At 46.4% G+C, this 14,528-nt stretch overlaps 2 protein-coding genes across 5 annotated transcripts in view; one reads left to right on the forward strand and one right to left on the reverse strand.

Moving 5' to 3' along the window:
* The window catches only part of xdh (xanthine dehydrogenase), a 194,205-nt gene extending 188,157 nt beyond the window's left edge, over positions 1-6,048 (reverse strand). For 2 of the 4 annotated variants that reach the window (XR_015079622.1, XM_085997952.1), the window contains exon 1: positions 5,802-6,040. The gene's annotated coding sequence lies outside the window, so the exon portion shown is untranslated. Of the gene's footprint in view, positions 1-5,801 lie in introns of all 4 variants that reach the window. The other 2 variants (XM_085997953.1, XM_085997954.1) reach the window with 2 other exon arrangements.
* On the forward strand, positions 4,702-9,777 carry LOC147113096 (uncharacterized). The gene is made up of 3 exons (XM_085998241.1): positions 4,702-4,857; positions 8,156-8,318; positions 8,478-9,777. Exons 1-3 carry the CDS (start codon positions 4,702-4,704, stop codon positions 8,639-8,641), a joined length of 483 nt encoding a protein of 160 aa, XP_085854367.1. The 3' UTR covers positions 8,642-9,777.
* The last annotated feature ends 4,751 nt before the right edge of the window (positions 9,778-14,528 follow it).

Here is a 14,528-nt window from a genome sequence, read left to right on the forward strand (position 1 = left end):
TGGTTGGTTGGTTTTCTTCCTTCTCTTTTTTATACCTTTAAGTTGGTAAGTCCTATTGAATAGTGGTGTGACATTATCATCGATATCCGGGCAGGGTCTTCATAACTAATAATAAGAAATTTAATTAATTATATAGAATGGAGCAGGTGATGTGTTACTGTTGCGAGATGTGGGAGCCGGTGGTCTCCATTGAGGCTCACGGTGATTACATCTGCGACAAGTGTTTGCTGCTAGAGGAACTCAAGTTCCATGTTATGGAGCTTGAGACCAAGCTTCAGACACTGCGACACATCAGGGAGGGGGAGAAGTTCCTGGACTCTATGTTTCAGGAGATGGTCACACCTATGAAGTTAATTACTGCAGATGTAGTCCGTGGTCAGGGACAGGACGGTGTGACTACAAGTGAGGAAGGTACAGGGATCCAGGATGTAGTGTTGAAGGAGATGCAGCCCTTGTTCTTGTCCAGCAGGATCGAGGTTCTTACTCCCTGTGAGGGCGGGAGCGGGGACTGCAGGGAGGATGAGCAACCTGGCCACAGCACCGTGGTACAGGGGTCCATTCAAGTGGAGGGAGTAAAAAGAAATGTTGTAGTGGTAGGGGATAGTATCATTAGGGGGATAGATAGGGTTCTCTGCAGTCAAGAGCGGGAGTCCCGAAGGCTGTGTTGCCTGCCCGGTGCGAGGGTTAAGGACATCTCTTCTGGGCTGGAAAGAAACTTGGAGTGGGAGGGGGAGGATCCAGTTGTCGTGGTCCATGTTGGTACAAATGACGTAGATAGGACAAGGAAGACGGTTCTGTTAAAGGAGTATGAGCAGCTAGGGGTCAAATTAAAAAACAGAACCTCAAGGGTAATAATCTCTGGGTTATTACCTGAGCCACGAGCGAATATGGCTAGGATAAATAAAATTAAAGAGTTAAATGCGTGGCTCAAAGACTGGTGTGGGAGAAATGGGTTTTGCTTCTTGGGACACTGGCACCAATACTGGGACAGGAGGGAGCTGTTCCGTTGGGACGGACTCCACTTGGCCAGTGCTGGGACTAGAGTCCTGGTGAATCATATAACTAGGGCTGTAGAGAGGGCTTTAAACTAATTAGTGGGGGGGAGGTTTCTAGAGAGCAAATAATAGAAATGACAACAGAGAAGGTCATATGCTTAGGTAGCAGTGGGAGAATTAAAAAACAGAATGTGTCAGGAAGGGACAGAAGGTATGGAGCAAAAAGTAAAGTACTAAAAAGGGAAAAAACAGGAACTAAGTGTTACAAAACATATTTGAAAGTTCTTTATCTGAATGCACGTAGCATTCATAACAAAATGAATGAGTTAACGGCACAAATAACGACATATGGGTATGATCTTGTGGCCATTACAGAAACATGGCTGCAGGGTGACCATGACTGGGAATTAAACATACCAGGTTATTTAACAATCAGGAAGGACAGGCAGGAAGGGAGAGGAGGTGGGGTGGCTATGTTAATAAAGGAAGGAATCACTGTAATACAGAGAAATGATATTGGGTCAAAGGAGCAGGATAGTGAAACAGTTTGAGTGGAGATAAGGAATAATAAGGGGAAAAAAACACTAGTGGGTGTAGTCTATAGGCCTCCGAACAGTTGCAACTCTGTTGGACGGAGTATTAATCAGGAAATAGTTGAGGCTTGTAATAAGGGAACAGCTATAATTATGGGGGATTTTAATGATCATATTAACTGGACAAATCAAATTGGGCAGAGCAGCCTTAAGGATGAGTTCATTGAGTGTATTAGGGATGGGTTTCTTGAGCAGTATGTAACTGAACCGACCAGGGGGCAAGCAACCTTAGATTTGGTCCTGTGTAATGAGACAGGATTAATTAAAAATGTCCTAGTAAAGGATCCCCTTGGAATGAGTGACCATAACATGGTTGAGTTCCATATTAGAGGGTGAGAAGGTTGGATCTCAAACAAGCATGCTGAGCTTGAATAAAGGAGACTATGAAGGTATGAGAGCGGAATTGATTAGAGTGGACTGGGAAAATAGATTAAAGGGTAAGACGGTACATGATCAGTGGTGTACATTTAAGGAGTTATTTTACAACTTCCAAAAAAAATATATTCCACTGAGGATAAAAGGGTGTAAAAGAAAAGATAGCCATCCGTGGCTAAGTAAAGTAATTAAGGATAGTATCCGACTAAAAACAAGGGCATATAAGGTAGCCAAATCTAGTGGGAGGATGGAAGATTGGGAAGTCTTTAAAAGACAGCAAAAAATAACAAAAAGATTGATTAAGAAAGGGAAGATAGATTATGAAAGTAAATTAGCAAAAAATATAAAAACAGACAGTAAAAGTTTCTATAGTTATATAAAAAGAAAAAAGGTGGCTAAAGTAAATGTTGGTCCCTTAGAGGATGAGACTGGGAAATTAATGGTGGGAAACATGGAGATGGCAAAAACACTGAACAATTATTTTGTATCAGTCTTTACAGTAGAGGACACTAAGAATATCCCAACACTGGACAAACAGGGGGCTCTAGGGGGGGAGGAACTAAATATGATTAAAATCACTAAGGAAGTGGTACTTGGTAAAATAATGGGACTCAAGGCGGATAAATCCCCTGGACCTGATGGCTTGCATCCTAGGGTCTTGAGGGAAGTAGCGGTAGGGATTGTGGATGCATTGGTAATAATTTTCCAAAACTCACTGGACTCAGCAAAGGTCCCGGCAGATTGGAAAACTGCTAATGTAACACCCTTATTTCAAAAGGGTAGTAGGCAGAAGGCTGGAAACTATAGACGTGTTAGCCTAACATCTGTGGTTGGTAAAATGTTAGAGTCCATTATTAAGGAGACAGTAACGGGACATTTGGATAAACATAATTTAATAGGACAAACTCAGCATGGTTTCATGAAGGGGAAGTCATGTTTGACAAATTTGCTGGAGTTTTTTGAGGAAGTAACATACAGGGTGGATAAAGGGGAACCAGTGGACGTAGTGTATTTAGACTTCCAAAAGGCATTTGACAAGGTGCCACACAAAAGATTATTGCTCAAGATAAAAAATCACGGGATTGGGGGTAATATTCTGGCATGGGAGGAGGATTGGCTCTCTAACAGAAAGCAGAGAGTTGGGATAAATGGTTCGTTCTCAGATTGGCAACCAGTAACTAGTGGTGTTCCGCAGGGGTCAGTGCTGGGTCCCCAACTCTTTACAATCTATATTAATGATTTGGAGGAGGGGACCGAGTGTAACATATCAAAGTTTGCAGATGATACAAAGATGGGACGGAAAGTAGTGAGTGAGGAGGACATAAAAAACCTGCAAAGGGACATAGACAGGCTAAGTAAGTGGGCAGAGATTTGGCAGATGGAATACAATACTGGAAAGTGTGAGGTTATGCACTTTGGCAGGAAAAATCATAGAGCAAGTTATTATCTTAATGGCAAGAAACTGGAAAGTACTGTAGTACAAAGGGATCTGGGGGTCCTGGTGCACGAAACTCAAAAAGTTAGTATGCAGGTGCAGCAAGTGATCAAGAAGGCCAATGGAATGTTGGCTTTTATTGCTAGGGGGATGGAATATAAAAATAGGGAGGTATTGCTGCAGTTGTACAAGGTATTGGTGAGACCGCACCTGGAATACTGCATACAGTTTTGGTGTCCATACTTAAGAAAAGACATATTTTCTCTCGAGTCAGTACAAAGAAGGTTCACTCGGTTAATCCCGGGGATGAGGGGGTGGGCATATGAGGAGAGGTTGAGTAGATTGGGACTCTACTCATTGGAGTTCAGAAGAATGAGAGGCGATCTTATTGAAACATATAAGATTGTGAAGGGGCTTGATCGGGTGGATGCGGTGAGGATGTTCCCAATGATGGGTGAAACTAGAACTAGGGGGCATAATCTTAAAATAAGGGGCTGCTCTTTCAAAACTGAGATGAGGAGAAACTTCTTCACTCAGAGGGTGGTAGGTTTGTGGAATTTGCTGCCCCAGAAAGCTGTGGAAGCTACATCATTAAATAAATTTAAAACAGAAAGAGATAGTTTCCTAGAAGTAAAGGGAATTAAGGGTTACGGGGAGCGGGCAGGAAATTGGACATGAGTCTAGGTTCGGAATGGTCATGGCCCTGTGGGTAGTGGAGTGGGCCCAGGGGCCGTGTAGCCTGGTTCTGCTCCTACTGTGTTCTAATTCTGTGTTAGATTTCAGGAGATGGTTTTATTCCTGTTCCTGGCTGGGGTGGAGATTGCCTTTACAGAAGGTAAGTACTGTAGAAAATATAGGGACAGAGTGATCTCCTGGAAGAATTTCGATCGCCTAGATGGGTCGGAGAGGAATTTCCCAGATTTTTTTCTCCCAAATTGGCCATTGGGTCTTTATCTGCTTTTTCGCCTCTCCCGGGAGATCACATGGGTTCGGGTGGATGCACAGTGATAGAAGATTTGAGGTTAGGATCAGATCAGCCATGATCTTATTGAATGGTGGAGCAGGCTCGAGGGGCCGATTGGCCTACTCCTGCTCCTATTTCTTATGTTCTTATGTTTATTTTTCGGCCCTTAAAAAACATTAATTTTTTTTTTCAAAAAAAAAAAGTATTTTTTACATATTTAATTATTGTAATTTCAACTCATTTAAAAAATGTGATGGTTTTTAAAAATTTATTTAATGTTTTACTGTGTTTTGGGGGTTCTCGCCACGCTTATATTTGACAGGTCTATCTGTCAAGTGTATGAAGGGAGATTCCCTTCTCCCATTGGCTCCCCATGGCCCACGTGATCCCAGGGACGCTTGCGAACTGCCTGTGCCTCTGGGATACGTGGGCCCTGCGCATTTCGAGTTTGGAGAGGCCCAGGAGCGGAAGTATATGCACCTCGGGAGCCCTCGGGTAAGTCCGTAGATTTTTTCCAGATCAGAGGCCTCCGCACACAGGAAGCCTCCGATCAGAAAATACATAAGAACATAAGAAATAGGAGCAGGAATAGGCCACTTGGCCCCTCGAGCCGGCTCCGCCATTCAATAAGATCAGGGCTGATCTCGGGCTCAAAGCCACTTCCCCACTCGCTCCCCATAACCCTTCACTCCCTTATCTTGTAAAAATTTGTCTATCGCCACTTTAAATGTATTTAATGACCCAGCCTCCACAGCTCCCTGGGGCAGAGAATTCAACAGATTTACGACCCTCTGAGAGAAGAAGTCCCTCCTCATCTCAGCTCTAAAAGGGCCGACCCTTTATTCTCAGACTATGCCCCCGAGTTCTAGATTTCCCTACGAGGGGAAACATCCTCTCTGCATCTACCTTGTCGTGCCCCCTCAGTATCTTATATGTTTCGATAAGATCACCTCTCATTCTTCTAAATTCCAATGAGTATAGGCCCAGCCTGCTCAACCTTTCCTCATAAGTCAAACTCCTCATCATTAACCTAGTGAATCGTCTCTGCACTGCCTCCAATGCAAGTATAACCCTCCTTAAATAAGGAGACCAAAACTGTACGCAGTGCTCCAGGTGTGGTCTCACCAACGCCCTGTACAGTTGTAGCAGGACTTCCCTGCTTTTACACTCCAACCCCCTTGCAATAAAGGCCAACATTCCATTTGCATTTTTTGATTACTCGCTGTACCTGCATGCTAACTTTTTGTGTTTCATGCACAACGACCCCCAGGTCCCTCTGAACTGTAGCCTTTGTTTCCTGAGTTCACTCATAAGTGGCCTAATTTTAACAATATGATCCCGTTCACCTCAAAGTCATCTCTTTTCCCAGGAATGTAAACTCGGCTTCTTTAACCTGTCCTCATAACTCATTCTGGAGTCACCATTGCTGCTTGCCTTACCTTCTCAGGGGCAATAGTACCCGTCTAGAGGACTGGAGTTTCACGCAGAGCTCCAGATTGGGATCCAAACAACGTTGTGTACAAGAACACAGCCTCTTGATTTCTGATGGGCATCCCTTCGTCAAGTGCGTGTGTTGTGGTAAAACGTCCTTTGGGTTTGTTATTTTCAATCATTAACGGACGTGCAACTGAATAGATTTTTTCCCCAGGGTTCAATGACATCGCAGCGATGTTCCAGCTTTCTGCTGAAGCAATGCTGAGCCACAGCACTGAGTTTCGCCCATGGTGATTGCAAGTTAATCAATAATCTCCGGAGCTATAGAAACACATGGCTCCTAGATAACATCGTTCTAATGCAGCCATCCGAGCAGCATCGCCTGCATCATCTTGCCACAAGCTAGTTTGTTCATTTTGTTATGGGAGAGGCATTCTAAAAGGAAAATCAGCTATCTTGGAGTTTGGTCCCCCTCTTTACTAGGGCAGTAACAATTTAGGGATCGGTTGCACAATGTAATGCTCAACCTAGTCAAAAGTTAGGTTATGGTTAGGTTATGCGCAGTGAAGCAAGGTGAAATTTCTTAAAAATTAACTGTTAGTTTTAGCTGCGTTAAAAATTATTTTTTTGTTTTAAATCTAAAATGGAGTAGAAAATAAGACAGGTTTTATTTTGAGAAGTGTGGGAACTGCTAATGTGACATTGACCGCGGCACTTTCTCCACTACCCACATCACTCTAATTAATCTCCCTCTGAACATTTAGTGCTCTGTTCTCTCAGGTTGAGTCCTGACATCATTCTCAAAACCGCTGACAAACTGAGGGTGGGGGGTGGGGGTGGGGCTGTTGTTGTATGGCGGAAGGACCTCTATCTTACCCGGGCTGAGTGCTAATTGTATGACAACTCCTCCTGCCTCCCCTGGACTACGACCCCACTGCTGAACCCCAATTCATAGTTACATATAGTTATATAGGTTTTACAGCACAGAAACAGGCTATTCTGAGGGGATAATTACTAGTCCTCGCCCCTTTAGAGCTACCCCGGATCAGGCGTATTTCTCAGACGTTCACTTTCAACTAAAGTTTGAGATAGCCGAATCCTAAAGATGCTTAATTGGGTCTAAAGGTCCGGACTATCTCTCCCTAAAGGAAAGGAACAACCCGAGAATGTTACCGTCCTCCAGATAGCGCTTTTAATAAGTTTAGCTAGACTGTAATGTTCCGGATATTATGAGGGTCCGGAAAACTCCCTCAGAATTCTGTAATTCCTCACCAAAGAGTGTACAGAGATTGAGTTCGCGAGTTTTTGATACAGAAATCTAATGTGAGACAATTCTAAAAATATATAGATTTATTAAAGAACCGACATGCAATTTATAGTTGGTGAATCAGTCAATCGCAACATTAACAGTTCCAAAAGGAGAAAACATATGGGCCTAGTATTTGGGTATAGCCCCGCTTGAGGCGTTAGAACTGGCGCTGCGCAAAGTTTATAGCCAGACGCAACTTATCGCCGCCTGGCGCGATATTGGATTGCATCGCCCCCAAAGGTGATTGAGGCGCGACTTCAGACATTGCACGGGACTCCTAAGGCGCAGAACTTCCGGCGCAACCCAATATCGGCGCGGACGGGCGCAGCGCAGGTGCTCTCAATTACCGAAAACCACGAGACTTCCAGGCGCCGGCCGGCTCTTAAAGGGGTGGGTCAGTCAGCCTCAGCTTCCACACTCAGCACCTTGTAGGCCTCAGAATCGACGCAGGCCCTTCTCTGGTGCAAAAACCTTGGACCAGATGGAGAAGGTGAGACAGAGAGCAGAGCGCTTCAGCAATGAGGCTCTGGAGCAATTGGTGGCCACAGTGGAGCGCCGTCGAGATGTTCTGTACCCAGACAATGGCAGGAGGCCGAATCAAAAGGCATACCGCCGAGCTTGGAGGGATGTTTCTCAGAGGGTCAACTCCAGCAGCATGGTGACCAGGAGCCCTGTACAGTGCAGGAAGAAATTCAACAACCTCACTTGGGTCGTGAGGGTGAGTGGTGTTTATTCAAACTTCTGAATCCCTCCATCTGCACCTGACTTTATGGCTACAGGGTGCACAATGCCCCAATGGCCATGTGTCAGCAAGCACCCATGGCCCTTTCTGGGCACACACATGCACATTTGACTCAGGGCATCATGTAAGGGCTCTTCCACCATGGGGGGCATGAGATGATCACTCAGGGCATCATGTAAGGGCTCTTCCACCATGGGGGGCATAAGATGATCACTCAGGGCATCATGTAAGGGCTCTTCCGTCATGGGGGGCATGAGATGATCACTCAGGGCATCATGTAACATAACTTCCCCTTCTTTCCCCTGCAGTCCAAGCTGGCGAAGAATCGCAAAGACCAGCTTCAAACCGGTGGAGGACCTCCACAAGTGGTCACTCTCACGGATCTCGAGGAGAGAGTGCACCAGATTCTTGGAGGACGTCTGAGTGGTCCTGTTACCACTGCAGCTGCCGACCCCATTGTCTACAGCGATGGTAAGGTTCTCACCTTTTACAGTTGTCTCCTTCTACTTGGTCCCCCCGCCAGCATGCTTTCTCACTGTGGAGCCATGTCATAGCCTTGCCGCAATCTGGCATGCCTTGCTGCCAACCTGTCCTTTTGCTAAAGCCACTCTTCCACCTCCCTGCTTTCAGATGCTGCGTCACCAGCTCGGGATCCAGGCCCTGAAGCTGCCAGTGCCAGTGCCTCCGGAGGCGAGGAGCAGGAGGAAGCCGGACCATCCGTTCCAGCCGCAGGGGAGCCTTCACATCTGCAGACTGGGGATAGTAGTTCCCTGGAGGGGAGGGGGGGGCTCTGATGAGGAGCCAGTTGCCGGAACAAGCAGCCTGCAGCAATGCGAGGGGGGTAGGCAAGTTCGGCCACCGGCTCCCCGGAGGGCAAGGCAGGGAACGATGACTGCTGCACAGAGTGCAGAGGAGGTGCGGAGTCTGGCTGAAATGAGCACCCAGGCCCGGCTCAGTCACACTGAGCTTATGGCTGCAGTGGGGAGGATGCCTCAGTCGATAGAAACACTGGCAAAGAGTGTGCTGGACTTCGGGGCAGCAATGGAGAGGACTGTCCAGGGCTTCGAGGCCGCTATGGAAAGGACTGTTCAGAGCTTCGGACAATCCCTGGAAAGGTCTGTCCAGGGCTTGTCCGAGGCAGTGGACGGACTGCTCCGGCCTTGTCCGAAGCAATGGAAAGAACTGTCCAGGGCTTCTCCGAAGCACTGGCACCTGCCACACAGGTCCTCAATGCTGCCACGCAGTCACTTGCTGGCCTCGTCCACACCCAGATTGAGGCAACGCGAACTCTCACTGCTGCCGCCCTATCTGCATCAGTTAGGATCACCCCGGGCCCTTCCAGTACCACACGAGGCCAGGAATCAGTGGAGCAGTCGATTGTGGCGGCTGAGCCGAACCGGTCCCCTCAGAGAGCCAGTGTGTCATCCGACCATGGTGCAGGTGTCCTCTCTCGGCAGGTGATCATTGCTCATGCCACCGCTGGAACATCTGCAGTGCAGCTGCCACCACCTGCAGTGCACACTGCTTCCAGCCGTGCCCAGATCAAGCAGCCAGCCTCCGCACCCTCCAAGCCCAGAGGTCGTCCAGGCCGTCCCTCAGGGGCTTCTGCGATTCCAGACAGTCAGCAGGCGTCCCCCAGCCTTGACCCCGCCACTGGGGTTCAATTATGTAGGAGCAGCAGGGAGGGAAGGGGCCGACCGTGAAAGAGAAATCGGTCTCCATCAAGGGGCCAGCAGTAGAGGGAGTTGCTGAGACGTTTCTTCCTCCAAATTCAAGGGCGCCCTCACCTGTTGTGATTGTTTGTGATGGTTTGTTTAGTTTTGCGGCTTTGCCAGAGAGTTCACTGTTATTTTGTTAGTTATGGTTTCTGTTGACATGACGTTGTTATGCTGGAAGGAAGCACTTTTTTGACAATAAAGAATTTTTTTTATTTACAATGGTACTCGTAACTATTTACACTCATGGTGGCCTTCATAGGCTTTGAATGGTCCGAAGTGCGCAGGACGAATGACAGCCATCATTCCGTCAGAGGGGCCTAGAACCAAGTCCTTATGAGCCTCTGACGGACGGCCCTTCCAGTTTCAGGAGCCCTCCCATCTTCCTCCTCCTCCTCCCCCTCCTCCTCGTCCGCATGCTCCTCCTCCTCCTCCTCGTCCGCCTGCTCTTCCTCCTCCTCCTCCTCCTCCTTGTCCGCCTGCTCTGCTGGACCTTGAGGGTCGGCTGGCATTGGCTGGGTTCGTCGAATGGCCAAGTTGTGGAGCATGCAGCAGACGACGACGATGCGACCCACTTGCTCCGGCGAGTACTGCAGGGCTCCCCCCGAATGGTCCAGACAGCGGAAACGCTGTTTGAGCACACCAATATTGTGCTCGACAATGTTCCTGGTCGCCTGATGGCTGCTGTTGTAAAGCTCTTCTGCCGGGGTGGCGGGCAAACGGAGTGGGGTCATGAGCCATGGGCAGAGAGGATAGCCCTTGTCGCCCAGAAGCCAGCCTCGTGGGTGAGCCGGGCCCTCAAAAAGGTCAGAAACTGAGGTCTGCCGCAGGATGAATGCATCGTGGCTGCTCCCAGGGAATTGTGCGTTGACTGCCATGATCATCTGGCGGTGGTCACAGACCAGCTGGACATTGAGGGAGCGGAACCCCTTGCGGTTGCGGAACTCCTCCGGATTCTGCAATGGCGCCCGCAAAGCCACGTGTGTGCAATCAATGGCCCCCTGCACCATGGGGAAGTCTGCAATAGCAGCGAAGCCCTGCGCGCGCTCCGCCTGCTTCTCCAGGGTCACAGGGAAGGTGATTATATGACGCCTCCTTCTATAGAGGGCAGCTGTCACTTGCCGGATGCAACAATGCACTGCAAATTGTGTTATATTCGCGATGTCCCCAGTGGCTGACTGAAAGGATCTGCTTGCGTAAAAGTTCAGGGCAACAGTCACTTTGACGGCAACCGACAGAGAGGTCCTGCACCGTAGACACGGCTGCAGATCCTCAGCAAGCAGGTGGCACAGCTCAGTCACAACCTCCTTACCGAATCTGAGCCTTTGCAGACACTGCTCCTCGGACATGGTAAGGTATGACACCTGCTGCCTGAAAACGCTCGCAGCGTATCGTCGGATTGGCCGACCTCCATTGCCCCTCCTCCTTCTGGCCAATCCCGGCCCTCTCTCCCGCCGTCTCTGTGCCCCTTCCAAGTGTCCGGCCATGAGGACGTTCCCCTCCAAAGCAGCTCCCATTGCTGTGCCAGACAGGCAACACGCAGTAATGTCTAGTGCTCCAACTGCTCCGGACAGGCTTGCAGGTCCCAAATCTTTGAAGGCTAAATCTGAAAAATAGTGTGCAACAGTAGTTCACCAACTCTCTCCAGCAATGAACAGAATGAACAGGCCAAGTGGCTGCAGCTTTTATACTAGAGCTGTCCCCTTTAAATAGCGCCCCCCGACTCCGAGAAGGGCCTGGGAACGTTCCATCCAACTGTCACTAATAGCGCCAGGCGGAAAGGTTCCGGGCTCCACTGAATATCCGGTCAGGGGCGCCAAAAAGGCGTTGCACACTGAAATGACGTCATGAACTGCCTGCGCACACGGGCGTGTGCTAAGAGTTAGCGCTGGTGCTAAATCGCTATGCAATATGGGAGGTGTCGCTATCTTCATTGCGCCCGCCCGAACATTGGGTAACGCCCCAATTCTTGGGCTCTTTAGGCGCTAATCGCTGGCGCAACCAACCAAATTTCTAGGCCATGATCTTTTTAACAGAAAATCTTACTTTCAAATCTTAACTTTGCTACAGTTTTACAGTTCTTGAAGTTTTCTACAGGATATCCACCAATATCAAATACCTTTGATCCTCGAGTTACAAAGAGTTGGAGACTACAGAGTCGCCTCTGAAGCCGAGAATCGCTTTGCCCGATTAAAGTGAGTCTGTTATCCCATTTGAGAGTTCAATATTTATACCCTTTTCCAGTGGTATCTCCTTTAAGGTTTTCTGATGATGCAAACTAATTATCTCTAGTCAGTTTTCTGCCGACCTCTGCAACTCTTATTGCCACCTCAGCCAGACTCGTGTCTCATCTCTAGATGTTCTAAGTTTACCATATAAAAACGGTGTGACGGCAGGTGTTCCTTACTTTATGTCATCTTTACGAGGGCAGATGTTCCTTATCTTATGTGCTTCTTTATGAAGTGTAAATTAGAACAACTTATCCAGGGTGAACCATTGTTTAGTTCCCGCTGCAGTCCGTGTGATGAAGGTACTCCCACAGTGCTGTTGGGGAGGGAGTTCCAGGATTTTGACCCAGCGACGATGAAGGAACGACCGATATATTTCCAAGTCAGGATGGCGTGTGACTTGGAGGGGAACTTGGAGCTGATGGTGTTCCCATGCTCCTGCTGCTCTTGTCCTTTTAGGTGGTGGTTGAAGACCAGTCCAATAAACTTCCCTTAACTCCTACTGTCTGCTTTCTGTTTTGTAGCCATCTTTCAATCCATGCTAATACCTGCCCCGACTCTACCTTTATCATGAATCTCTTATGTGGCGCCTTATTGAAGGCTTTCTGAAAGTCCATGTATACCACATCTGCTGCATTGCCCTTGTCTACTCTTTCTGTTATTTCTTCAAAGAATTCAATAAAATTAGTTAAACATGACCTTCCCTTTAGAAATCCATGCTGATTATTTTTTATTATATCATCCATTTCTAGATGTTCTGTTATCTGATCTTTTAGCAAAGATTCTAGTATTGTTACTACCACTGACGTTAAGCTAACTGGTCTTTATTTTTCTGGATTAGTTTTATCTCCATTTTTGAAGATAGGAATTAAATTTTTGTTTTTCACAATTCGTCTGGCACTATTTCTTTCTCTATTGATTTTTATTTATGGATACCAGTACCTCCGCTATCTCCTCCCTAGTTTCTTTGGGTGGTCGCACAGCGTTATCAGAAATGGAGTGCATCATAAACCATTTGCCTTCCTAATTGCTTGCTGTACCTGCATGTTAACTTTCTGTTATTTATGTACAAGGACACCCAAATCTCTGTGAATACCAACATTTACTAGTCTCTTACCTTTTAAAAAATATTCTGTTTTTCCATTGTTCCTACTAAATTTCATACTTCCCCACATTATATTCCATCTGCTATGTTCTTGCCCAATCACTTAATCAGCCCTTATCCCTTTGCAGCCTCCTCACAGCTTACTTTCCCACCCAGCTTTGTATCATCAGCAAACTTGGATATATTACACTCGGTCCCCTCACCTAAGCCATTGATATAGATTGTAAATAGCTGAGGCCCAAGCACTGATCCTTGCGATACCCCACTAGTTACAGCCTGCCAACCTGAAAATGACCAATTTATTCCTACTCTCTGTTTTCTGTCCATTAACTAATCCTCAATCCATGCTAAGATATTACTCCCAATCCCATGAGCCCTAATCTTGTGCAACAACCTCTCGTGTGGCACCTTATCAAATGCCTTCTGAAAATCCAAATATACTACATCCACAGGTTCCCCCTTATCTACTGTGCTAGTTACATACTCAAAAAACTCTAATAGATTTGTCAAACATAATTTCCCTTTCCAATTCTTGGTTCTGACAAAAGGTCATTCACCTAAAATGTTAACTCTGTTTCTCTCTCCACAGCTGCTGCCTGACTTGCTGAGTATTTCCAGCATTTTCTGTTTTTGTCAGATTTCTAGCATTTGCAGTATTTTGCTTTTGTTCCCTTTCATAAAACCGTGTTGACTCTGCCCAATCATATTATGATTTTCCAAGTGTCCTGTTACCACATCCTTAATAATAGATTCTAGCATTTTCTCTATGACTGATGTCAGGCTAAGTGGCCTATAGTTCCCCTGTTTTCTCTCTCCCTCCTTTCTTGAATAGTGGGGTTACATTTGCTGCCTTCCAATCCATGGGGACCGTTCTAGAATCTCGGGAATTCTGGAACATCAAAACCAGTGCATCCACTATCTCTGCAGGCACGTCTTTTAAAACATTAGGATATAGGCCATCAGGCCATGGGGATTTGTTGGCTTTTAGTCCCATTACTTTCTCCAGTACTTTTCTTTACTAATATTAATTACTTTTAGTTCCTCACTCTCATTAGACCCTTGGTTCCCCAATATTTCTGATTATGTTCTTTGTCTCTTCTACTGTGAAGACAGACACAACATATTTGTTTAAAGCCTCTGCTGTTTCCTTATTCCCCATTATAATTTTTCCTGTCTCTGCCTCTAAGGGACCTACGTTTACTTTCACTAATCTCTTCCTTTTTACATACTTGTAAAAGTATGCAATTAGGAATGGGCAATAAATGCTGGTCTTGCCAGCAACGCCCACAATTCAGGAATGAATGAAAAAAACCTCATAATTTGTTTATATTTCTTCCTAGTTTACTCTCATTTTATTTTCTCCCTCTTAATCAATTTCATGGTCATCCTTTTCTTATTTTTAAAACCCTCCAAATCCTCAGATTTACTACTCTTTTTGGAAACACTATAAGCCTCTTCTTTTAATCTAATACTATCTTTACCTTCTCTAATTAGCCATGGGCTTTCCCAGTGGAGCTTGTATTCCTCAAGGGAATGTATATTCGTTGAGAATTATGAATTATTTCTTTAAATGTTTGCCATTGCTTATCTATTGTCATATCTTTTAATCTAATTTTCCAATCTACTTTAGCCA

This window comes from Somniosus microcephalus, chromosome 9, assembly GCF_052327205.1.
Source record: "Somniosus microcephalus isolate GS21.2 chromosome 9, FLI_Smic_1.0, whole genome shotgun sequence".
Lineage (NCBI taxonomy): Eukaryota > Metazoa > Chordata > Chondrichthyes > Squaliformes > Somniosidae > Somniosus > Somniosus microcephalus.

What these genes read in the sequence shown, in the direction of transcription:
- LOC147113096 (XM_085998241.1), top strand. Translation starts at nt 4,702, where the DNA reads ATGAAGGGAGATTCCCTTCTCCCATTGGCTCCCCATGGCCCACGTGAT. An exon ending in TGCACCTCGGGAGCCCTCGG is followed by an intron (nt 4,858 to 8,155) that starts GTAAGTCCGTAG and finishes TTTCCCCTGCAG; the next exon opens with TCCAAGCTGGCGAAGAATCG. An exon ending in CCCCATTGTCTACAGCGATG is followed by an intron (nt 8,319 to 8,477) that starts GTAAGGTTCTCA and finishes CCCTGCTTTCAG; the next exon opens with ATGCTGCGTCACCAGCTCGG.